The sequence below is a fragment of the Lepidochelys olivacea genome, assembly GCF_965140295.1.
Source record: "Lepidochelys olivacea isolate rLepOli2 genome assembly, chromosome: 1".
Taxonomy (NCBI): Eukaryota; Metazoa; Chordata; order Testudines; family Cheloniidae; genus Lepidochelys; species Lepidochelys olivacea.
In genome coordinates, this window is record NC_140411.1 from 174,408,475 (window position 1) to 174,435,458 (window position 26,984).

Genomic DNA, 26,984 nt, shown 5'->3' on the forward strand with positions numbered 1-26,984 from the left:
AACCTGTTCTTTAAAACCATCAATGAAAGAGATTACACAACCTCCAATTACGTAACCAATTCCAGTACTGAAGTATCCTTCCAGTTAGAAAAAATTCTCCTGATATCTAACCTAAATCTCCTATGCTGCAAACTAAGACCATTACTTCACCTAGTTTCTGTGGACTTGAAGAACAATTGGTTACCATCCGCCTTACAAGAGCCCTTAACATATTTGAAGACTATGAGGTCCCCCATCAGTGTTCTTTTCCCAGGACTAAACATGCCCAGGTTTGTTAACCCTTCCTGACATGACAGGTTTTCTAAACCCCCTTTAAAATGTTTTTTGTTCTTCTGTAGACTTTCTCCAGTGTGTCCACTTTTTCCTTAAAGCATGGTGTCCAAAACTGGACATAATAGTCCAGCTGAGTCCCCACCAGTGCAGAGTAGAGTGGTATAATTACCTCCCTTGTGTTTAGTAGAACACTCCTATTAATATGTCACAGAATGATATTAGCTTATGGTTTTTTTGCAAATACATTGTATTGTTGGCTCATAGAACTACCGCCTAGCTAGTTATTCCCCAGTTTCTATTTGTGCATTTGATTTCTCCTTCCTAAGTGTAGTGTTTTGCACTTGTCATTATTGACTCTCATCTTGTTGATTTCAGACAGATTCTCCAATTAATCAAGATAATTTTGAATTCTAACCCTGTCCTCCGCAGTGCTTGCAATCCCTCCCATCTTGGTGTCATCCAGAAATGTTATATGCAATATGTCCACTCCATTATCCAAGTCATTAATTAAAAGATTGATTAATGGGACTCCATTAAATATGGCCTCCCATTTTTATAGCAACCCCTTAATACCTAGTCTTTGAGTATGGTATTTCAACATGTTATGCATCCACCTTATAGTAATTTCCTCTAGACCAGATGTCCCTAGTTCGTTTATGAGACTGACATGTGGGATAGTGCCATAAGGATCTTTGAAGTAATCTCTTCCGTTTGAATATACAAAATAATTTCTTACTTACTTCTTGCTTTCAACATTTTTGGGCTCAACTGTGGAACTCTTACTCATATTGTGAGCATTAATTACTCCAGTGAGTAGCCTTGTTGACTCAATTATTTGGTGTTTTTCTTCAAGTCCCGGCTGCTGAAGGCAAGTGATTGTGAGAATTTCAGTTTTCATGGGGGAGGAGTAGTGTGGGGGACGACTTTCTAGCTATCATGTTGTGGAGAAAAGCCTGACATCATCAACTGGCTCAAAACCCAAAAGGCAAATAATAAGAAACCTGATTATTTTTAAATTGTGATTTTTTTTTAGCCAATAAGACCCATTTTTTGGAGATCTGATTTCTGAATATTTGGGGAGGTAATACCATAAGTAAGTATTCAGTTGTGTGAGTAAGGGTTGCATAATTTTAGCTGTTATTGCAGGATAGCTCAACAGCTACACTGTGGCTTTTAATCCACCACCTTCTTTAGGCACTACTGTGGAACTGTACAGACCTAAGACGAGCTCTGGAGGAAACTGCTTCTCAGTGACACATCCTCTGTCGATGCAACTCACTGCATATGTGTAGTGCACAAACATGTGGTTTTATCAATAACATTTATTTTTAAAATTATCTATCATTTGATATCTGCTGCACTGTTAAAGCTGCAGTACTTTAAGATTTTATCTTGCATTTACCTGGCACATTTCAGTTCATAAGTCTTGGCCTGACCATGAACCATATCCTGCCATGAATATTTATGCAAAAGTCACCATTCAAATCAATAAGGAATTCTGCTTAAATACTAATGGCACAGTATGGCCCCTCTTTTTGGTTTTGTGTTAGCCTTAAGCCTCTTCTGTATTATGTATTTTGCATTGAAGTAAAGAATTCTGATTGATCTAATTGATGTAAAGAATTCAGTTCAATATTCCGTACTTTTTAAAGTGATGTCAATTACAACTTGACAAAAGACTAGGGACCGAATGGCTAGGCAGCAGTTCTGCGGAAAAGGACCTAGGGGTGACAGTGGATGAGAAGCTGGATATGAGTCAGCAGTGTGCCCTTGTTGCCAAGAAGGCCAATGGCATTTTGGGATGTATAAGTAGGGGCATAGCGAGCAGATCGAGGGACGTGATCATTCCCCTCTATTCGACATTGGTGAGGCCTCATCTGGAGTACTGTGTCCAGTTTTGGGCCCCACACTACAAGAAGGATGTGGATAAATTGGAGATAGACCAGCGAAGGGCAACAAAAATGATTAGCAAAAAGAAAAGGAGGACTTGTGGCACCTTAGAGACTAACCAATTTATTAGAGCATAAGCTTTCGTGAGCTACAGCTCACTTCCTCAGATGCATATCGTGGAAACTGCAGCAGGCTTTATATATACACAGAGAATATGAAACAATACCTATTCCCACCCCACTGTCCTGCTGGTAATAGCTTATCTAAAGTGATTTCCAGCACAAATCCAGGTTTTCTCACCCTCCACCCCCCCACACAAATTCACTCTCCTGCTGGAACACATGAGTTCTGAGGAGATGCTGAGGGAACTGGGATTGTTTAGTCTGCAGAAGAGAAGAATGAGGGGGGATTTGATAGCTGCTTTCAACTACCTGAGAGGTGGTTCTAGAGAGGATGGTTCTAGACTATTCTCAGTGGTAGAAGAGGACAGGACAAGGAGTAATGGTCTCAAGTTGCAGTGGGGGAGGTTTAGGTTGGATATTAGGAAAAACTTTTTCACTAGAAGGGTGGTGAAACACTGGAATGCGTTACCTAGGGAGGTGGTAGAATCTCCTTCCTTAGAAGTTTTTAAGGTCAGGCTTGACAAAGCCCTGGCTGTGATGATTTAATTGGGGATTGGTCCTGCTTTGAGCAGGGGGTTAGACTAGATGACCTTCTGAGGTCCCTTCCAACCCTGATATTCTATGATTCTATGATTCTAAAACTTCTGTAGGATGCTTTTACATATTCATTTTGCATCATGCAGTATATTTACATTTGAAGAAATAATCCTCCATTAATTGTTTAACTCTATTTTAAAAATAATAGTACTTTGGTGGTTTATAAATATTTATACCTCATCACATATAGGATTTTATGTCACATAAGTCCTTATACAACCAAGAACAGGAAAAAAAATAACATAAAAGCCATTGCAAACTCTTTTAAACTGTATATGTTGTGTCTCTTGCACTCCAAATCAATGCACAATTTGACTATTGTAAGAGGATTTATTTTGGTGCAGATCTATCTCCCTCACAAACACATTTTGTCCTTTTCATGATAGAGAGGTATATATGGTGCATCCTCATGATAAGACTTTGTATTTCAAGACATCAGGTAACTGATGCTATAGCATACTGGATTAATGTACTCTGGATATCAATTCCATTCAAGTCTTTTTCACAGTATATATGCTTGACTGCAACAGATACAATCTATTGCTCCTAAAATTAGATTTATAGAGAAGGGGTATATATTAATTTAGTGTTAATTTTCTGTATAGCAAATGGAATTCAAAATAGATCCTCTCTTTTTATTGTTAGTTTTTCCTTTATGTTTCACTTACGATAAATTTCCAAAACAACAGTAGCTTCTTGAGTCTGTCCTTTTGCATCAGTTGCTTGACACCGATATATCCCAGCATCTTCTACATTTGCATTGTAAATGGTTAGCCGTGATCTAACACCTTCTTTTTGAATGACCACTCTTTGACTAGACACAATCTTCTCTCCTTGTGGATTGTACCAATCTATATTGTCTGGCTCCCCAATCGCTAAAAAAAGCAATGTAAAAAGTAAAGTTCAGCTATAGACACTAAGTAACATTCAGTTGAGTTCTTTCTTTGCAATATCCAGCTTGCCTTGTCTGTAGGAGAAACACAAGTTATAAGACAGACAAAAGAGAAACCAGCAAGTCTGATGGCCATAATTTAACTATTTTGAGCTATTAATAAGAATTAGGAAAATGTTTATACATCCAGCTGAGCCAGATAGCAAAAATTACATTATCCAGTAACTATTTGGGCTATCTGTGGGTATTTTAGAAATAAAAGATTTGGATCAAACCTTTGCCCAAAATCCGAACAAACTTTTTACAAGATTCAAAGACCAAAATCAGAGACCTTTCCCTCCTCCATGACATACTCTAATATTCAAGTACTAGCAAATTTGTCCTACTTAGGTCCCAGCCAATGTTCAAATTTAAAAAAAAAAAAAGAGGAAAGAAAACAGAACCCCCCCCCTTTTTATTTGCTCTACTGATTTTTTTTCCTCAGAGATGTGTTTTCACTATGTTCTATCTGAACCAAAAGCAAGTTTTTGGTTACATGTCAAATTACCATGGTGTACAGCCATGGTAATAATCACATTTGTAGAAAGAAACAGATTTTGAACCAGAATTACAACTTCATTTTGACAGTGTTTTTAGAAAAAAAATTCTTTTTAATAATTGTCTATGGAACAAAAGCATTTTGGCAAACAAAATTTGTAAGAACATTATACAACATTATAGATGCAATCAGATACATGTTTACCTATTTGTATTTAAGAGTAACTATTTACATTTCCATATTTAAAGGTTACATTCTAGTTTTACGTTGCCATTGGACTAACGTTTTTAAGTGAGCCAGGAATTGGTGAGCAACCACTGGCCTATATTCAAAGAACAGTCCTTAAAACTGTATCACACTTTTCAGAACGATCTGATTTCCAGCTGGTTGAAGCTGTTTTTTCCTCTTTTTCTTTTTTTAACTCACAGTGAATAAACTGTAACCCATCTAACTGCCTGAGTGGTTGGCATAAATCCCCTCAGATATAACTATATGCTAGATATTCAGATAACATTGGGCCAGATTCAGTATCAAATCCTGCTACTACCACATTCTGCATCACAGAATTACATAGACCATCCCCCAACTTGGAATAAAACTAAAATCCCAAGGCGGAGAAGTTTACTTCTCTGCAGAGGTTGTTGTATATCAGCTATGTGACATCAGATCACATCCCTGCTAAGGGAGGAGAGCCTGAAACCCTTTTTGCCCCGATAGATTATGAGAATGACACCGGTGAGTCTCCCAAGTAAGTGAAAAGCCTCCCTGAGCCTGTGGCTGTGGGGATTGGTTTCTACAGGTGACTGACAGTCAGCTGTGAAGAGCTCAAAAAGGGTGCATGCCCCAATGAGCAGTGACAGCTGAGAGTTCCACAAAGGTTCAATGGACTTGTTTGACTGGACAGGAGGATATGCCAGCAAATCTAAGACATCCCCCAGTGAGACAGGAGTGGTAAAGGACACAGGATCAGTCTGGACCAACACAAGATTCCGATCTGGTCCTCTGCTTTTGGCTGTTTGGAGTTCTAGATAGTTGTTGTTAACAAGGCTTATGAGGACATGTATTTTGCACACTATGAGTCATCCAATGATGAGTCATTTGAAAATAATAAAAATGAACTCTTACCTAATAACATTTAAAAGATACGGCAGTTCCACTGTTACTGCAACAAAACTGTAACATTGTTTACAGATTATTGATTAAGCAATTTGACAAAACAGGTATGAATATTCTCATCTTAATGCAGGGATAATTTTGACCACAATGATGGCATAACTCTAAATGCACATTTTATATTATATATAAAATTATTTCTAAGAAAAATTACTGGCCTCATCTTGAGAGAAGCTAAACACATCAGTCACAAATTTGATTTATAAAACGCAACCTCCAGGTTCCCTGACTTTTTTTAAACATGGTCAATTAATAGCAGAACCATGACTCCAGCAGGTAACTCAATCCTATCCATAATAATAAAGCAACTGTCTCACCTATGCAGGTCTCAGCCTGACACTGGTTAAGACCTTGGACCTCACTAATTGAACAAGATACAACAGAGATACAAAGTGAAATCCTGACCCTTTTAAAGTCAGTAATAGTTTTCCACTGACTTAAGTGGGGCCAAAATTTCAGTCTTATAGCTGGATGTCAGTAGCAAACTAAAACTACTTCAATGCCACAGAATGAAGCCTGGCAAAACTCCCATTGACTTAACATGGGTCAGGATTTCATCACCATCTCCACACTAACCCTCTTAACATCTCCACATACACCTTCAATTAGAGATGATAAAACAGACCCACGTCAAAACCCACATGAAAGCATCTTTGATGTATGATTTTTTTTTTTTTTTTTTAGTACTTTTCAGGTTCAGGTCCTATGTTTGAGAAATAAACTATTTGGCAAAGTTTTCTAAAGTACTGCTAAAACTTTCCCTGGGTAAAAAGTTGATTGCACGAGAAAAAGTAATTCTAACTTTTCAGGTTACATATGCTCTGTTGGATACTGAAACAGTCACTCAGGTGTAACTTCAGAGCAGCATGCTATGTCTAATTTATTCATTAGCTATTTACCAAAAATGATTCAATTATGATCTTATATATTCATTCTAATATTAGTGTTTAGACAAGTAAAATTATTTTAATAGAGCAAAAAATTTACATACATAAATAATTTATACTGATGGAAATCAATTTCAAAATAAGAGATTTAGTCTGTTTGGCACGTGAAATCAACAGTCTGTAGACTGAAAGCATACATTATGTGAAGCCAATGTAACAGGACTTGCTATTTATCACAACATGCAAATAGTCAGAATTCAATGCAAATATTGAAACAATATACTTTAAATATAAATATTTCTAAGCCAATTAATAACATTCAAATTATGAAAAAGTTTGATCTGAAAATTTAGCAAAACATACCTGGAGATATAATGAAATACATACCTGTGCATGTGAAGAATTTGGATTCGCCCACGCTAAGCTCTACCTTGCTAAGTGAAATCGTCACTTGAAGGAGAGCTGAAAAATACAATGTAAATACAGCATGAATACATTCTGCATGTATCAGTTAAAAGATGCCTACACACAGTATATGTACTGTACAAGCAGCACAAAAAAGATTGAGTGTCAGCTAAACATAGTATCTCCCAAAATAGAGTATTTATAGCAGTGGTGAAAGAAATCTAAGAGTAAGTTAGAGATCACGTTTTAGATGCAAACTATAACATCCCAGTAAAGTTAACTTGATGGGAAATGTCCTGGAGATCCTAAGTATTCAGTTTCTCTCTCTCTCACACACACACACACCCAAGAGATAAAAAACCCTCTCAAATACATAGCCACTCTATATGAAGGACCTAAGCAACACCGATACTTTACACGCTGCTTATTGTAGATGCAGCACTGAAAGCACAAATGAACTAAGAAACCCTTTTTTCCAGAGATGGAATACAATTAACACAGGGCCTTACTGAATCCTAGAGTAAGTAGGTGCATCTGCATAAGTCAATTGGGTGCATAGAATTTGGCTTACATATGCACACACACCAAGATAGAATACTAAAAGAAAAAGTCATACTAATTTCAAGTTCTACTAGAAACAGAAAAAAAGTAAAATATCTGCCAGATGGAAAAGAACCAAAGTTTTAGGGAATGAAATTTTATTTACAAAGTTCTGAGAGTATTATAAACAAAAGAATTATAGGGTGATTGGGACTCTAAAAAATATTAGATAGTGTCTTTTCAACATTTTTTTAGTTTTGAAACACATGATTGATTCATATATCTCAAAGGCGTGAGGAAGTGACTGAACTCCTTTAAAACCATGTTCTGTACAATTGTGTACAGTGAATGCTAAAGATGGCCATTTAGACGGAAGATTTCACCTCACCAGATCCTTGATCCACCGTTATCATGGGAGTCTGAGGATATGTCTACTTTAGAACTAAACACCCATGGCTGGCTCGTGACAGCTGACTTGGGCTTGCAGGCGTGGGGCTCAGGGGCTGTTACACTATGGCATAGACATTTGGGCTTGGGCTGAAGTCTGAGCTCTGGAACCCTCCCCCCTCGCAGGGTCCTTGATCCTAGGCTCCAGACCGAGCCCAAACACCCACTACAATTAAACAGCCCTTCAATCTGAGCCCCGCAAGTCTGAGTCAGCTGGCACAGGCAAGCTCAAGGTTCTTCTTTGCAGTGTAGATGCACCGTAGAGGACAGCTGGGGGTGAGCAGAGTTACTATCAAATTTATTTTATATGACAAAATCTTTTTCTTCCATGAATATGTTACATTTTATAACACTTTGAAAAACTCCTTGTACAGTACTGACTGTACTGCTATTAACTACAGAATAAAAAGTGAAAGCATAAGCCCAAAAACAGATTTGAAAGAGTATTTCATACATAATATAGCGCCATACGGCAATTATTACCATCAGTAAAAGACAATCCAAACAATTATGCAATACCTGTTCTAGCTCCACATAAACAGCTTGGATAAGGGAAGACACAGACCATATTTGAATTTATAGACTAATAACCCATTTCATGTAAGAGAAAGTGGTCCTCTCCGTAGAACTTCAATAATGGCCTAAAACATTTACAAATCAAAAGTTCTTCTTAAACCCACCGTAAACTTTTAATGAATAACAAGTGGGCATGATTTAAGTCATTATCTTCTTAACTACTTTTAATTTATTCAGTTGTTCTGAACAAGAATGAAATGTTTGAGTGTGGAATTGGGGGATTGTCTGTGAGGGACCCTCAACTATGGAACACCTTTTCTGAGGGCATCAGAATGAGCTCAAGTCTTCCCATTTTCAGAGACTGATGCCAAACCCATTGTGACAGGATCCCCAGGATGCAACCTGGATTTAGGGTAACGCTGCTCCCCCATAACTCTCTAGCCTGGGCTGTCACTCACAATACTATGTTAGTGACATGCAGAAAACTCCTCTGGGAACTATCATCACTCAGTACAACAGCACGTGCAACCCCAAACCCAGCTATATAGCATGAATGCTCCCTGAGCCATTCACAAAACAGAAAGGCACCAGCAAATCTGTCAACCCCCAGCCTTGCACCCCGAGAATATTCCATTCCTGGTCAGAAGCCAGACCAGTAGATGTTTATTACGCAGGCCATCCCTCCTTCCATGTGGAGAGGACATTCACTATCCTTTGTAAACTGAGTTGAGATTTCCCAAGCACTTCAAGCAAAACAAACTGTTTTAGGTAAAATATAAAACAGATTTATTAAGTACAGAAATATAGATTTTAAGTGATTATAAGTGTTAGGCACAAAAGGTCAAAAATAGTTACCAAAGAAAATATGAGATAAGTGCAAGTCTAAATCTCTAGTCCTTATTTGTCTTGACAGTATTTGAATCAATCAGTTTTCTCACCCCATTAGATGTTGCAGTTCTTAATACACAAGCTTCCCCTTTAAGGCTGGGACCAGTCTCCTCAGTTCAAGTCTTTGTCTTCTCAATTTCTTGTTGCTTCCAACATAGGTGCAGGAGGAGAAAGGCCAAAACATGACGCCACTATCCCCCATTTTATATCCTCAGTCCATGTGCCTGGAAAACACTAGCCCAAGCATGTCCTGGTGGACTTTGCTGAGTCACAGGGTTGAGCAATCTCCCACTATGTGATGCTTGTGCAGCTCTCTTATAGTATTGTAAATTCCTTGTTTACAACTCCCCTTCTGATTAATGGTTGCTTAACACCTTCCTGGAAGTGGATCCCAATGTAGCAGGAGAGACCCTCAAACTTACAAAATATTTCAGTAACAACCATATAGGAAAAATCTCAACTTTATACATACTAATGATATACATATTTGGACAAAACAATGGGTTCCAGCAGATCATGACCTTTCACATGATACCTCATATGGCATGCTTTGTATGAAATATATCATATTTAGATGACAGGAGTGACTATGGGGGCTCCACACTGCTGCTTTCAGAGTACCTCCCCCATCTTTTCACAACAGCTCTCCCACAACAACAGAAGAAGACTATATTAATAATATTAATAAAATAATAACAACGTGTTCAAAGTATAAGTGGTCAAACCCCAAAATAGCAAGCACACAGCCCATTTCAGGTTAAATTATATGCTAGTCTAAATATTGCATCTGACACTCCATAAATGTTTGGCACTCCATAAAAACAGTCAGACAGTGAGAAAGGTTGTACAAATAGAAGTTTAAGCTCAGTTTGTTGAAAAGTCTGGGAGACTTATTGATCTGACAAAATAATTCAGGACACTATATGTTTATACATCTGACCACAAACAAGACCCAGTAAACAAGAGATGAACTAGTTATCTAAAATGTTAAACCCATTGTTTTAGAGTTCCCTTTTAAGTTTCATTGCATAGAATCATAGAACTGGAAGTGAACTCGAGAGGTCATCTATTTCAGTCCCCTGCACTCAAGGCAGGACTAAGTATTATATGGACCATCCCTGACAGGTGTTTGTCCAACCTGCTCTTAAAAATCCCCAATGGTGGAGATTCCACAACTTCCCTAGGCAATTTATTCTAGCGCTTAACCACTCTGACAGTTAGGAAGTTTTTCCTAATGTTCAACCTAAACCGTCCTTGCTGCAATGTAAGCCTATTGCTTCTTGTCCTATAGTCAAAGGTTAAAAAGAACAATTTTTCTCCCTCCTCCTTGTAACAGTCTTTTATATACTTGAAAACTGTTATCATGTCCTCTCTCAGTCTTCTCTTCTCCAGACTAAACAAACCCATTTTTTTCAATCTTCCCTCATAGGTCATGTTTTCTAGACCTTTAATCATTTTTCAAGTATCAGAGGGGTAGCTGGGTTAGTCTGGATCTGTAAAAGCGACAAAGAGTAGATTATAGTTAGTTCAATCAGGGAGGATGAGGATGAGGGAGGATGAGGCCCTGATTGAACCAATCCTCCCTAACTAACCTCATTATCCCAAGCCTGATTCTTGTTTGCATATTTATACCTGCTTCTGGAAATTTCCATTACATGCATCGGACGAAGTGGGTCTTCACCCACTAAAGCTTATCCTCCAATACGTCTGTTAGTCTATAAGGTGCCACAGAACTCTTTGCCACTTTTAATCATTTTTGTTGATCTTCTCCAATTTGTCCACATCTTTTCTGAAATGTGGCACTCAGAACTGGACACAGTACTCCATTTGAGGCCTAATCAGTGTGGAATAGAGCAGAAGAATTACTTCTTGTGTCTTGCTTACAATACTCCTGCTAATACATCCCAGAATGAGGTTCTCTTTTTTTTTTTGCAACAGCGTTACACTGTTGACTCTTATTTAGCTTGTGATCCACTATTACCGCCAGATCCCTTTCCGCAGTACTTCCTAGGCAGTCATTTCCCACTTTGTATGTGTGCAGCTGATTTTTCCTTCCTAGAGTGGAGTACTTTGCATTTGTCCTTATTGAATTTCATCCTATTTACTTCAGACCATTTCTCCAGTTTGTCCAGATCATTTTGAACTTTAATCCTATCCTCCAAAGCACTTGTAACCCCTCCCAGCTTGGTATTGTCTGCAGACTTTATAAGTGTACTCTCTTGTGCATTTTCAAAATTAAACTCCATGTGTGCTGCACCAAAGAAACTAAACACTTACTTTGCTCCATTGCTGGGATGACTATATTGCAATTCAGTGTGGAAAATACCCTGTTGTTGCAGTACATAATTCTTCATTAGATATTCTATTTCCCCTCCTTCTCCAGAATAGAGTAGCTGACCCTTGAGAATAAACTGGGTGGACTCCTTTGAATAGTTTCCAGAAGCAGCCGACACCCTACACAGTTAAAGAAAGTTTCTTACTCAGAAGACCAAACATCAGTCAGAGATCACCAAAGAGGTTGTAGTTCAAAGTTGTCATCCTTTTCTTTGGCTAACAGGTTTTATTGGTTGTTGTTTTATCAGAGCCAAATAAAATTAAACTATCAAGGACAGGTCACACAGAATGACTATCATACCACTTGCTGTCATACAGTAAGCTATCAGCTCTTCATGGCATGGACTGTCTTTTACAGTGTGTTTCCACAGTGCCTAGTACAATGGGATCCAGTTCTTGGTTGGCTCTTATGCACTACCAAAATACATACATTACTCTTGTTTGGAGCTTGCATAACTTCTTTTTAATGTAGGTCAGTGGTAGAGGAGGAGGTTAAAGCAAAGCCAGAATCCAGCATTTTGGTCTGCAGAATGAAGAGAATGTGTTTCCTGACGGTGTGTGCAGCTTCCAGTTGCAAATGGCACTGCATTGTTTTTTTCCTTCCCCTTCCCTTCCCCTGGGCCCTTTGCCTTTTTTTAACAAAAAGATAACCTTTGTAATGAACAGGTGGCCTCCCTTAAGGTCAGGCTCTGTGACTTTCTGTAGACATATAGTCATATATTGTCTACTGGATAAGGTCTTTATATATATGAACTGAGTTCACATGCACTAGTTGGTGATCTATATTTAGGCCATGCTAATAATGTGCACATGGGATGACTACTCCCTTTCAATTTGCATCATTGTGTACACACATCAGGGGCTCGGGGCACACTAAGTGTATGATGTTCTGGGAGAGTATCCCATAGTCCTTTGCTTCACTGCTGAGCAATATGTATTCTGGGATTTTTCTCACTACATATTATGGGATGCACAGGAGAAGCCAGGTGGAAGCCAGTGGAATTCTGGAACTTGGGGTCAAACTAAAAAAAAAAATCTCGTGATTCTGCTGTCTCACTCCTGTTTCCTTTTTTTTTTCTGGATTGCTGTCAGCCAGCATGGACCCAGCTATAGATCTGCAGCACTATGCCAGTAACTGTTGTGATGGGGCAAGGCCAGATGGCTATAGAAAAGTAGTGGGAGATAGATATATTAGCTCCAGGCTAAACAAATCCCTGGTACCAGGTTAGTGAAATGGAAGCTGCTCTGGGTCAATTAAGACACCTGGGGCCAATTAAGAACTTTCCAGAAGGCAGGGAGAAGGCTAGGTTGATTGGGACACCTGAAGCCAATCAGGGGCTGGCTGAAACTAGTTAAAAGCCTCCCAGTCAGTCAGGTGGGTGTGCATGTCAGGAGCTGTGGGAGGAAGTTGTGCTGTTGGAGAGGCTGAGTAGTACACACCATATCAGGCACAAGGAAGGAGTCCCTGAGGTAAGGGTGAAGTGGAGCTTGAGGAAGTGAGGGCTGCTGTGGGGGAAGTAGCCCAGGGAATTGTACATGTCATATTTCTAAAAGGTCAACTACCATAGCTGATACTATTAGGGTCCCTGGGCTGGAGCCCGGAGTAGAGGGTGGGCCCAGGCTTCCCCCCACCTTTGCCCCCTGATTCATCACTGAGACTGGGAGACAACAGAGACTGTGCAAGAAAGGATAACTTCTCCTTAGCTCCCTTGCTGGCTTATGAAGAAAATGGCTCAGTAGACTTTGACCCTTGTCTCTAGTGAGAGAAGGGTTACATGGAGGGTCACAGTGAGCCTCTGAGGCTAGCGAAATCCACCAGGAAACACGGGACCCACGGAAGCAAGGACAGAGCTTTGTCACACTGTGAATACTCAGACACTGTTCGGGCTTTATCTGAGCTCTTGAAGCAACATGGCTTTAGTTTTGGACTTCGCCCATTGCACCAAGCAGATGCTGTGACTGCAGCAGCGGCTTCTCCAACAGCACCAGCAGCAGCAGCAATGGAAAAAGGAGGATGACACTAAGCAATTGCTACTACGGAAGCTGTTCCTGGATCAGCTCCACGCAGTGCAATGCTATTGCTTAGGATTGCCCCAGAGCCACGGTGGCAGTGTACCAACATGCCACACTCTCTACATGTTGAGAAGCAGGTTGTCATTGCCATCTGGAAGCTGGTAACCCTTGAACATTAGCAGCCCATAGGCAACTAAATCAGCCCAGGGAGATTGACTGTTGGCGCCATTACTGTGTGCAATGCTGTTGTACCCAATATCAGTCCCAAGATATTAGAGACCAGGTGGGTGAGGTAACACTTTTATTGAACCAACTTCTGCTGGGGAGAGAGACAAGCTTTCAAGGTAAACAGAGCTCTTCCTCAGCTGTGGTGGGCCTGGTTTCAATACTGGGGTCCTGGCACTTAATCCTCAGGTCTGCTGGGGCCATTGTCACACAGATGCATGATACCATGGATAAGGAACTTTCACACTGGGTTATAAAACTTCCTAATGATCAGGAGATTAAGTCTCTGCCTTGTCTTGTTCTTAGGCCTTCTAGCATTGAGTGTCAGGTCTCAAAGTTATCAGGGGAATAAAATGGCTTTAAAAGAGTTGGGATCCCAGTTGCAATTGTTCACACTGCCTGGAGCTGGGGCCAGGGAGGGGAATGGCCTCTGGAAGCACAGCTGTGGAGGTACAGCAGGGAACATATGCTGGTGTTTTCAGTACCTTGTACTGTCCAGGAGCTGAAAAACATGGCTGGGTCCTGGTTGAGGGCATAGGATTGTCTGTGGGTCCACTAGCTGTATGATCTGCAGAAGAATATGCTGCTTCTGTACTGCCTCCGGAGTGGAGTCGCCTCTGCATGTTCCTGTCTTTCTCTACAGTGTCTTTGCCATGGCAACACTGTCTCTGGAGAACTGCCTGTCTTTTTCCCCTCTTCAGCCTCAAATACAACCTCCACCTTTCCCTTGTATTCAATCTGGGGGAGAAGAGATTCTGCACTTAGATCTGTGAACATTGCAATCTGAATTCTCCATTCCTTCCCCCTCAGGTTAGCCAGTCATTCCAGCCATTGATAAAGGCCCTGGCCTTTTAGGGTCTGGGTGCTGAAGGAACTGTGGCTGGGGAAGTAGGAAAAAAACCACAACAAGCAGCAGTTATTGTTCATATTGCAGGGAGGCTATGATAGCATTTTTAACATGCATTTCTAATTTTCCCTCCCTGAGATTCTTCCCAGTCTTAGAGGAACCTCAGAGCTAGGGTGTGGAGGAGGGGGCTAGAATAGGATTTTGGGGTAGGCAATATATACTGTTTGGGTTTGCAGTTGTGCCTTAGAAGCTGGGTGTGGGGGAGCTGGGAATCATGTTCCCAGTTTGGCTTTGCAGTTTTGCTGTGCCTTGGAAGTGCTTATGTGGGGCCAAAGGGATTAGTGGGGGGCATCTGGGGGCATCTGGGGGCAAGCTGGATAATAATCCCCTCTACATCCCCTTTATGCTGTCCTCACTCTTGATGACATTATATCGAGGCAGGTGACTAGGACTAGGTGACTAGGACGTAAATGATAACTCTTTTCAAAAAGACTAAGGCAGACCAACAAGATATGCTGTGAAGCTATTCACCAGAATGGCCCCCCCACAGCACAGAAGAGCTGTAGGAGAGGAAGAGAATTGCAAGCTATACTGCAGGCAATGACCATTCCATTATCCCACAAAATGTCCATACCAAATGAAAACAACTTATCTGTCTTAAATTCTGCTTACCTCCCCTCCAGACATGCTGAAGGTGCAGAGAAAAATGGACTGGATTCTCCATTAATTGATTGAAGCCAGTTCCCAGTCTCTGTAGGTCTATGAAAACCCATTAAGAGCTATACAGCTATGATACCCCTAAGGTAAACTTCTTTTCCCATATGAATGCTTGTTACTGGGTATATATACTTCAGCAGAGCACAGCAGCCTTAGTATCTTTACAGGCATGCAATGCCGCAGTCTGTGTCATGTACGTTGATTATGCTAACCAAACACCTTTTCCTGGAACCATTAAATCAATAAATGGTGTGAATTTCACACAAGTGAATGTTTTCACTAGTTAAATATGCTGTGGGAGGGGACATGTGGTACAGATTGCAGTTGCACCATGCTGCCATCTGCCATTTTGAGTAAGTGAATGGGTTTGGGGGGAGCATTTGCCAGGCTGGGAAGAGGGATAGATGGGTGTGCGCCCTCCATGGCATTGGCTTGTAAACGGTTGATAGAGCTTTAGCACGAAATAGAAGCAGATTGCCAAGTGGGAGCAGCCACCATTTTGAAAACGTGTATAGGGAGGAGCAAACAGAGTGCGGCTGAGGGAGGGAAAGAGGCAGATGGGGGTGGAGACTTGGAAAGGCTCCTAGCCCACATCTGCCAAAAATAACTGCAGCTGTGCAGCAGCCAGAACGGAAGTTAGCACAGCTGTGTAGTAAAAGAAGAAATTGTGAGGATAGACACTTACACGCTGAGGTATCGTCGATATATATTTATTCCAGTGACTGGCCTCAAGAGCTTGCTGCACGAACACTTCACCCCAGACGGAGAGATCTAGAGTCTCAGCATGACTCCAAGCGGCTGCTTGAGACATGGTGTAAAGGCTTCTGGAGTAATAGTCTTTCAATACTGATACAGTTGAATTGAGGAGCTCCATACCAGTTTTGAAATGAGGGAGGGGACATCCAGTCAACTTGACATGAGAGAAGTGGCGGGCACACAGGTAAACAGACTGAGCATCAGGAAGGGAAACTCATAAAAGCACTGTGGGATAGCAGTTGGAGGGCTGCCAAAGTAGTGCTATGGCAGCTTTGCAGGCACACAAACAACGGACTGAACTAACTCAATTTGCATCAAAATTAGTATACTCTGAAAGGGGACTCCAGAGTTCTTAATACAAATGTGGAGTTGGTGCACTCTAAGGAATTGTGTTGTGTATACACAGGCATTTTCATAGTAGACTAACTAAAGTTACAGCAAACAAATGGCTCCCTCCTCCTGCCCACCCACCACGTACACAAGCCCAATAAATGATATACAGTATAATACATTTTCAATATGATAAAATGAAAATTGGATTGGAAGAAATCTAATTTGCCAAAATGGGAATAAATGTGCTTAATTCCCCAGTTACTGCACAGCTGAAGGTTTGTCCAGAGGAATCACCGACATACAGGTTAATATGCTAGAAGACCCATACATTCCAGCTCATAGGTATTAACAAGGAAAAGAGGTTTGTCTCTTATCTATTGTGCTGAACACAGTACAAATGAAACTAAGTTTGTATGGCATAGCATGACATAAAATGAAGTAAACTGTTAAAAATGCCCATTGAAAGGGTCATAAATAAACCATTTCACTAGAAAACTCTTTTCTGAGACTAAGAAGCAAGTATTATATCTGGAAGAAACTGAAGAAAAAAAAACATTTGAATAAATTTATTCCAACAGAGTCACTGTTGTCTGCTTTTGCATATGTCTACACTGCAGCTGGGAACATGCCTCTGAGCCTGGGTAAATAGATATGCTCTAATTCTGCTCAAGCTAGTGCACTAAAAATAGGTATCCAGAGGTTGTAGCTATGAGAGCATCTACACAGAGATTGCCTGATTCCACTCAGCAGAAAATGAGTAATTGCTCAGGCCTTGCACAATTCGCATTTCCTCTGGTTGCACAAGAGAATGGTTAATGGAAGCGCTTGCATCCTGAGAACTTTGGAAAATATAGTCACTTCATTTAGGTGCCTTATTAGGAGCTGAATTCTTTTGCAAGTCTGTCCACAAAGGTATGTCCACACTGCAGCTGTCAGGGTGCCCCCTAGCCCAGGAAGACAAGTATGATCAAGCTAACACTCTCTAGAAATAGCAGCGTAGATATTGTGGCATGAGCAGCGGTATGGTCTAGATACCTGAGTACAAGCCTGTCCAATACCCTGAGTCTATACTAGGGCAGCTAGCCCATCCAGCTACAACCTCTACATACCTATTTTCAGTGCACTAACTTGAGCAGAATTAGAGCATATCTGTTTACCCAGGCTCAGAGGCACGTTCCCAGCTGCAGTGTAGACATATGCAAAAGCAGACAACGGTGACTCTTTTGGAATAAATTGATTCAAATGTTTTTTTCAGTTTCTTCCAGATATAATACTTGCTTCGTAGTCTCAGAAGACAAAGTTTTCTAGTCCTAAGGACCATGAGGCTTACTGGCGGAGCCAGTGACAAAGTCCCATACCACAGCTATTAAGAGAAAGAATAATGTTCTGGCTTGCAGATGGTTCTGATGCTCATGGAGCCAGGAGCAGGACACAAATACAGGCATATCTTCGGCTCCATTACCAATAGCAAATTCTTGCTCTGACACCACTGTCAGTCCTAGAACTGCAATCTAATTTTACCCTTCCTCCCTGCAGTCCATGGAGATGAGGCAGGCCCCCTGAGATGGACAGTTAAGAAGCTGTGTGATCTGACAGACGCACTGTGGAGCAAAGGAAAAGACTTTGAGACCAAGTGTAGAATGTGTATTTTTGTTATACTCTATGGAAGCAATAAATCATCCAGAAGTCCATGATGTACCCAAAGCATTCCTCTTTATATTAACCTGTCCATAATAACTACAAGAGGAGATGGGAAGTAAATCCTAGGTTCAGTTTAGCCAAACTCTGTATAAAAGCAAGTTATCCAGTCTCACTACAAGTTACACTACAAATAAATCTGGTGATTGAGGGACCTCAAAAAGTCAGAGTCTGGATGCATATCCCAATTATGAAGAAACGTATAGAGCTCCTCTACCCCCAACACAAGTCCCATATACATTTAATGGTGTGGTAAAAAAAAATCAGTCTTGCTGACTTTCTTCAGGAATTAAATATCTTAGCATCTCAATAACACTGTTTGCAGAGTTTAGTTACACAGCATACCTTTGCATTTAATAAACTGATGGCACTTTGCACATTCTGTATATTAAGTGATATGTTCTAGATAGGTTATGAAAACAACATGTGCTATGAAAGGTCAAAGCAAAAATAGGAATGGAATATACTTTTCCTCCAAGAATGAAATATACTTTTGAAATAGTCCTCTCTCTTCTCTAGCTTAAGAGTTTAGCAAAAATGCTCAACCACATTTAGAATTCTAAGCATAAACGCAATAATAAACTCTATAGAGATATAGTAGCTACATCCCTGAAATCAAAATGAAATCAGATTCTACATATGGCACTTTAATATTTACAAAATAGGAAAATATCAGACCATCTGCCCCATTTTTCCAACCTAGCCAACATTGCCCTTTACTGGCATTGCTTTATGTAAATAGGAATAGAAAAATATCCCTTTATGTAAATTAGAACAGGAAAATATTGTCTAAGTGATTAGTCTAGCAATCTGTGCTTTTGAGGTAGTCAAGCAGAGAGTCCATTACAAGGCTAGCAGAAGCTCGCTCATCACTTATTTGTAGTGTGACATTTAATTAAAACTAAAATATTGTGAAGAGACTACATAGCACAAAAAGTTTTACATCTCATCCACGTTTATTTCAGCGGAAACCACTTAGACATGTAAGGTATTAGGTAACCTGATGATGCCAATATACAGCAGCATGCATATTTTTAAGTTGTTGCTGTACATCAACAACTAATAAATTAAACTACAGGCAACAGTTTGTATCAAGACTGGTTTCAAGGTCTCTGGATGCATGAGTGAATGCTTTGTCCATCTCGTCAATTAAGCTGTTCCATGGACTCATGCCAGCAGAGAGTATGTTTATAACCGTGTTACAGAGAAACCAGAATTCAAACATTTGCTACCTGCTGGTTCTGAGAAAATACTGCTTTTTCCCATGTTTCCAAGGATATTACAGTGCAAGCCAATGAACATTTACAGTGCATTCCTGGGCATACAACTTGCAGGGGAACATGCTGTGAAAAACACTGCTACCATAACATCAACTGTTGTGGGGAAATAATGAAGGGAAGTCAAAATACGCACTCAGCCTTAGGGAGGTGTTATTGTACAGCAGTGAATAAAGTAGAATTGGAGAGGAAGCTGGATGGGATATACAATCTCTCTCCTGTACAATGCTGTCAGTAGTGACAAAGAGTTGTTACCATTTGTAATGGGGTAGCAGGATTCTGATGTCGAGCTACCTGCTTAACTGGTTTGGGAAACATCCAGGGTGACATTGATACAAGAGGAAACTAAGAGAGGGGAAGACCTGAAGGGCATTCCCTAGTCAAACTCCAGGAGAAAGCTTGAGATCAAGTTTATATTAAGTTATCGGAAGATTTTGTTTTGGTTTTAATTATACAGTCACACCCAAGGAAGAGTTTGAAGTTTGACAGAGGGTCTATGTGTTCTGTTAAGTACGAGGAGAGGTTAAGCTCATCTGTGCCCCCCAAAAACTATTCAGTAGTCCCTTCCATGACTACAAGATCCAGGCTAGGACTGATGGGAAACCCTAGCTATTTCAATAGGCAGCAAAGGCTGTGTTTTTAATTAGTCTGTTTGCTAAAGAGCAGGTCTCTGAGTTCAGTGGCTTGAACAAAGAATTCCTGTTCTATTCAGTACAACAGAATCCTAACTCTTCTCTATCTTAAGAGTCATGATATGGTCCAATTGCAAGATCTCAATTAAGAATAGTTCAATATCCCAAACCCACATAAGGAGGTCAGCAGAAGTAGTACTGCTCCACCAGGCAAGAGGGGGACAGGATTTGGGGAGTTTGCCCATCAGAGAGCATATTATCAGGTGGTACTTTCAGAGGGTTTTGTTGGAAATGGTGGGGGTAGATTGATGAAGGGGCAAGGTTGCTGAACCTATAACTACACAGATCCATTGGCCATTCACCCCTAAGGCCACTCCACAACCTGAAAGAAAGTTTCATTCCATCACCACCCCAAATCAACAAGTGACTGCTGAGTGCAGCAAGGACTTGCCTTCAAGTGAGGTTTCAGGAAAGATTCAACATTGGCATGTCCAAATCCTTATATCTGCCTCCATTTTCATGGTTACCTAATGATCATGCAGCATTTGAAAAATAAGAGGGGGGTGGGAAATGTACAGATTTCGACAAAATCTATTTCAGTAAGGTATGAAAAGTTTTAGATCAACTATACTCCAGCTAATAATTTTAATTTTAATTCATTCTGTGTCTTACAATTTACAAAACCTTACCATGTCAGTCCATTTATTTTTTTTTACTTAATTTCTGTTGCATTAAAATAACCATAATTTGGAAAATGTTGATTTTATAGAGACCCTGGATGTAAGAATGTAATTTCTCATGAAGATTCTGTAGCAGAGGTGGGCAAACTCTGGCCCGTGGGCCATATCCGGCCCATGAGACCCTCCTGCCCAGCCCTTGAGTTCCTGGCTGGGGAGGCTAGCCCCTCCCTTACTGTCCCTCCTCCCTCACAGCCATGCTGCCACACGGGCAGCAGGGGACAAGGAGCAGGGGTGTGTGGAATCCCGGGGGGGCAGTTTGGGGTGGAGGGTCTTGGGGGGGGCAGTCAGGGGACAAGGAGCAGGGGGGGTTGGATGGGTTGGGAGTTCTGAGGGGGGCAGTCAGGCAGCAGGATGTGGAAGGGGGAGGGGACGGGGGTCAGGCTGTTTGGGGGGCACAGCCTTCCCTACCCAGCCCTCCACACAGTTTTGCACCCCAATGTGGCCCTTGGGCCAAAGAGTTTGCCCACCTCTGTTCTATAGCATACACTCAAAGAACTAGATATTAAAGAAATTCAAGACCACTTGAGTATAGTTAGCTTGTATATCCAGAATGAGACTCATTTAAGTCTGAGTCTGAACACTGATTGCAATCATGTTTGTACAGTTTTGTTTTATAATAGATTTGGTCCCTATTACCCAATGAATCTTAGATCTGTTCATTTTATTAAAGAAAATCAAACCATTACAAACATACAAACAAACAACAAACCACAAAACAATGATAAAGTTTGCTCAGCTTCTCAAAATACTGTCACTTATCTCCTGCATACAGTGTTGTATAGGTGTATGACACTATACACAGATAGTAAAGACAGAGGGTCAGATTCTGTTCTAGTTTCACCGGTGTAAATCCAGAGTAACTCAGTCGAGATCAATGGATTCCATTGGAATTATACAGGAATGCAGCATATGACCCACCATCCCTATTCTGAAGAGTGTACAATCTACTACAAAGATGAGACAGGACGCTGGAGGAGAGGATATCAGCAAGAGGGGTACAGAAGAATAGACAGATTAAGGTTTTACAGTTACTTGGTAAGCATAGTATGCACCATATTAATTAATGGTTTTTGAGGTCATATTTGACTGCTGAGATCACTGCTTGCAACACTGTATTGTGTGTGTCATACACACTTAGAACATTGGTTGCAACTACACTTGAGTGGTGACATGTTGATTGTATACTAATGTGGTTCTGGGTGAATTAATACATTGTTGGGCAGTTAAGAGTAAGCAAGTATCCTAATTGAGAAACACTGTTCAAGTTAAAAGTTGAACTGAAAAGAACCCAGAGTTAAAATTAGGAAGCTGAAGCTCCCTGGACTCAGTACAAAGGGGTAGATTCCAGTCTATATTGGCTACAACACTTATTCAATCAGAAAACCTAGTTTGTTAGATTTTGGCTATAAAATGTAACTGGCACATCAGGGAATTCATAAAAAAAAATATTCCCTTTCATGCTTACATCAAGACAACTGGGATGCAGGCAGAGGCAGTGATGTGCAGAGCCTTGAAAGTGAGAATAAGGAGTTTGATATGTAATCAAGGAAAGAAGCCATGGGAGGGGTAACTTAGAGGAGCAGAAAGGAAGATGAACTTGTCAGTGCTTTTTTGTACAAATGAGAGAGAAACAAGGTAGTGTAGTAAGGGGGTGTGGCCTCCTTCAGAGATTCATGGGGAGGAACCTCTGCCCACCCCTCGTGGGTGGAACCAAGACACCCCCACCCACCCTGCTGGAAGCAGAGCGGTATGACCGGAAATATAAAAGGTGGGTCATGCAGCTTAGTTGGGCTGGATCCACTGGAGGAAACAGATGTGTCCCTCCCACTGCTGGGGCTGGAGGCTGAAGAGGACCCCTGCTTTGCTGAGGACCTACCAGAGCTGCCGGCCATCCAGAGCACTGGAGGACGACTCTGAGCCACAGGTACAGTGTGAGGGGAGTGTAAGAAGTAGCTCAGGGATACCTGACAGTAGTTTGGTTGTGTTGTTGCCTGAATCCCGGTCACCATGTTTCAGCTGGACCTGGTGCAGTAGGGTGGGTCTGGGTCCCCCTAGATCCCTGATGCCAACCCCACCCCATGGTGGCGGCCTCCATAACTTAGGCCAACAGGCCTGTGTTTACCTGCTATCTGCCAGAGCTAGGACATCAGACTGCCCTGAGACCCTAGACTGTCTGGTACTCTGCCCTGCCTGAGGGCCTGAGACCACACAGCTGTTGTTGCTCTGCTCTGCCTGAGGGCCTGAGCTGTTTGGTGCTCTGCCTGGCTGGAGGCCAGAGCCCTGGACTACTTGCTGCTTCACCCTGCCTAAAGGGCCAGGGCATTAGACTGCTAATCCCCTACTAAGTCTTGCCTAGAGAGGGTCCTGAGAACAAGTGGGTGTGGCCTCCCTCCGAGATTGATGGGGAGAGACAGCCACACACTCCTACAATGACAATGAGAAATCTGTCAGAAGGAGCAATGTCCCCTTTAAGCAAGCATATAGGTCAAATTCCCTGATGGCATAAGTCCACTGGTCTCAACTTGGTCTTAAATATTAACTAGGCTTATATAAATGATATGTTTTTGCCTTTGGGAAACTATTATATCACAACTTTTCATCCCAGTAGGACTTGTTTCTTTTATGCTGGAGCATGAAGAAGTTAATGATCACATTTTAATAAGTATTGGGCTTCATCCCCTTCATTGTTATTTTAAGTTTCTTTCTTCTTATTGTCCCTGCCTTTTTCAATCCTTTTTCAAGCCTGTGATACTCCATGTAGCAATGGAAGAATCTTTAAAGACTCCAAGTTTAAGTTAATTAAACAAAATTTAGATGCTTAAACTTTTTTTTTTAAAAGTGATTATTGTAAAAAATCAGGCCCTCCCTGAGATTTCTATTACTTCCTGGTTTTAGTATAGTTACGAACATAAAAAAACTATGTGGCTGATAGCTGTTGGTTTTTTGGGATATTATGTTTCCATTCTGTATCCTGGATTAAACTAGGAAGTAGAAAGGAATTGTTAAATGTTAATTCAGCTTTTTGTACATGAGGTGTTTCAAAATAACTTTGAATTTAGGGCAAATCTTCTAGTTCTCATTTTTATCTGAACCATTGACTCATTTCTAGGATTAATTCAGCAGAGACAGAATTACAAAGATGATATACAAATGACCTATCAAGGTTATAGGTTGGAGAAAAAGAGAAGATATGAACAAAGCAGTTTCTGTATCAGATCAAACAGCTAGGAAGCACATATATGTATGCTGAAGAATTCTATTTTAAAAGTTCCAGTCCAAAACAGAGCGGAAATAAAGAAAGGCCTTATGGATGCAAAATGCTAAGTAAGCCTTAGTGAAAAACAGGAAGTAATTCATTTAGTTCAAAGATAAGTTAGCCTTGGTTGTAGGCTTCCTATAATGCAATCAGCAAGCCCCCAGCATTTCCCAACTTTGGAGAAGATTACAGTATTGTCAGCTTGTAACAGGGTGCTTAGAGAGCCAGGGGGCCTAGTGGTTGGCATGCCTTACTTCTGCCTCCCTGTTTCTCTGGTCAAAGTGCCTCCGTTTTTCAGGCAGTGGGGGTAGGGGAACTCGGACCCTCCCATTTCACTAGGTCAGCTTACCCAGGGCCCAGTGCAAGCTGATCCCTGAACAGGAGGCACTCAGAGCAGGGAGTCTAAATCCACCGCCCTGGGCTATTTCCTACCAGACTCCCTTCAGTTTGGGGCATAGTCATCATCGTCCCATTTGCTGGGATGCCTTGCTTCCTGTCGTGCCCTTTTGACGATCTTGGGTAGCATGCTGCTGTGGTCCTAGGCTCCTTCAGGTGGGGCAGCCATGAGTTTGGTGAAGTCAAATGGGCCACGTTCTCTGGGATGCAATCACCCAGTTACCAGAGGCTCTGAGGCAGTGGTGGGCAACCTGTGGCCCATGAGCCAAATGTGGCCCATCGGTGTAATCCGCTGGCCGGCCGCCAGACAGTTTGTTTGCATTTGCATGGCTGCCTGCAGCTCCCAGTGGCCGTGGTTTGCCATTCCCGGCCAATGGGAGCTGCAAGTGGCCATGCAAATGTAAACAAACTGTCTGGCAGCCTGCCAGCGGATTACCCTGACGGGCCGCAGGTTGCCTACCACTGCACTCCTCCATAGTCTCCCTTGGCTGAGCAACAGAAAATGCTTCCTGGTTGCTGCCTTAGTCAGCAGACTAGTGATCCTTCCTTTCAGGTAGGGTGGTAGCTAGCTCTTGCCTCTTTACCAGTCAACCCTGAAGTGGGCCCAGCTCTCTCTTTTTCTCCCACCTCCAGGCCTGGCATTGGCTGCAGGGTGAGATGTGCCCAAAGGCTCTCCTTAACCACTGCCATGCTGGTGGGCAATATCTCAGCTTCCTCACACAGCTATTAATATAATAGTCACAAAGGAAGACTAACACCATCATTAATATAGAATAGCAAACAAAAAACAAAACAAACAAATCAGTAAAGTATTTTGCAGCATATCACCACACCTGTTTTTTATCTTCCATAATTACAATCTCTTTGGGGCAGGGATCTGTCTTCCAACATGTTTTTAAAGCACATAACACAATTTTGGCACCATATAAATAAAAAGTTATTAAAGGAATGAATGAACAAAGGCCGAGGAAAAAGGTCAACACTAGAATTTAATCCAAAAGCATGTTATCTGCTTCTAGCTAAAATGTGTATCAATACTTCAAAAAAAGAGGAATCACTAAAATCCTGACTTTGCCTATTTTACCCATCCTAAGTAAATAGACGCTTTGCATAATCATTAGTCAAAATTTTTTTGAGTAAAGGTCTAATCAACATGAGGTAGGGTGGCACGGTTGACCCAAAAAATCTGAGAGTTAAAAACAAGTAATTGGTTCTCTTCCTCTTAGATAAAGGCCCATCTAATTGCTTTTTCTATTGTCCAATTTCACTCCTACTAATTACATATTTTTAGAAATCAGCTGAAAAAACACCCCCATCTTGCCAACACTATGCCATTTCATTCAGTACTTTCAGAGGAGCTTCATTGGAAATAAGTTATTCCACTGGACATCGAAAAGGGGTTTGATAGACTCCATGGGGCCTTCTTCTACTGAGAGCTGGATAGGTTTAGCTTTCTTGCTAAGTAATGCAAGCAGAATTGATGGCATATCCAAGTAAGCTATCCTGTAAGAAATTCAGAGCACATTTCATCTTAAATTGGAGTGTGGCTTTCTCCATTATTTTTTTTTTTTACTCAGCATTGTGTTAATTAATGATATTTTCAGAATCTTCTCTTATACTTCTGTCAAATGCATGTAGCATTATATAATAATTATCTGAATTTTTCAAAGTTTAAAAAAAGTTCTTTGATAAGTCTAATGTCCCATGAAGTGAAGTAGCACCATATTCCCCAGTACTGTATCCATGAATGAAGTTTCAATTGGGCTAATGATAATTTATGTTACCCATACAAGTGTGTAAGTGGCTTGATCATCTGCCTGCAATTTGGTTTGTGCAAATATCTACAAATCCCATAAACTGCACCTGCAGTCTCAATGAACAAATTTAAACTCTATGGAGGTTGGTTAGTTTTTAACTGCATGTTGGCAGGACTACCGGCTCATTATGAGTTGCTTCTCTAGAGTGTTAAACTACTGAGAGATGTTTGCTACATTTTTAATTGCTTGACATCAAGTTTCAGGATTAATTAAAGAGTACAGCATAAATTTCCACTTCATCATTTTCTCATGAAGGGCATTTGCTTTGGATTTATCAGCAAGAAATAGAGTCCTGATATAAAGAGAGATTTTCACTTGATCGGTAAAGATTATTAGTTCATTATACCTGGTGCCTTGTGGAAGAGTGCATGATTTGTAGGTAAACATGGGAGTTTGTGTGTCATAGCATGTGCAACTTCTACATCTGTTAAAATAAGCTAGTTTTCCCTGATGAAAGAGCTAGAACTCACACAAAGTTCATTTTGCCTCATGGGACATTACAGATGGCTCATGTTGGTGAAAAGGTTGATGTGAGAGACTCATTCTGATGTAGTCTGTACAATAACAGCTATGAATTCTGAAATGTAGTCTGATCAGTAACCACGGCAATATTGTACTGAATATTGTTACCTACACTCTGGGAGGCATACAGTAAAATCGAAATAGCTTAGCCACTGTTGTGTTGGAGCAGAGACAATATTCAATTTTAATACGTCATATTCCTTGAACAAGGTTTTTTTATTATTATTATGGCTTCTCAATTGTACAAATATAT

At 40.9% G+C, this 26,984-nt stretch overlaps 1 protein-coding gene across 3 annotated transcripts in view; it reads right to left on the reverse strand.

Annotated features, from left to right (window-relative positions):
* NCAM2 (neural cell adhesion molecule 2) overlaps positions 1-26,984 on the reverse strand; it is a 573,274-nt gene that overhangs the window by 251,999 nt on the left and 294,291 nt on the right. For all 3 annotated transcript variants that reach the window (XM_084617433.1, XM_084617431.1, XM_084617432.1), the window contains exons 2-3: positions 6,760-6,834; positions 3,551-3,757 (exon numbers count right to left, since the gene is read on the reverse strand). In XM_084617433.1, the coding sequence (XP_084473559.1) occupies positions 3,551-3,757; positions 6,760-6,834 (282 nt within the window). The remainder of the gene's footprint in view (positions 1-3,550; positions 3,758-6,759; positions 6,835-26,984) is intronic.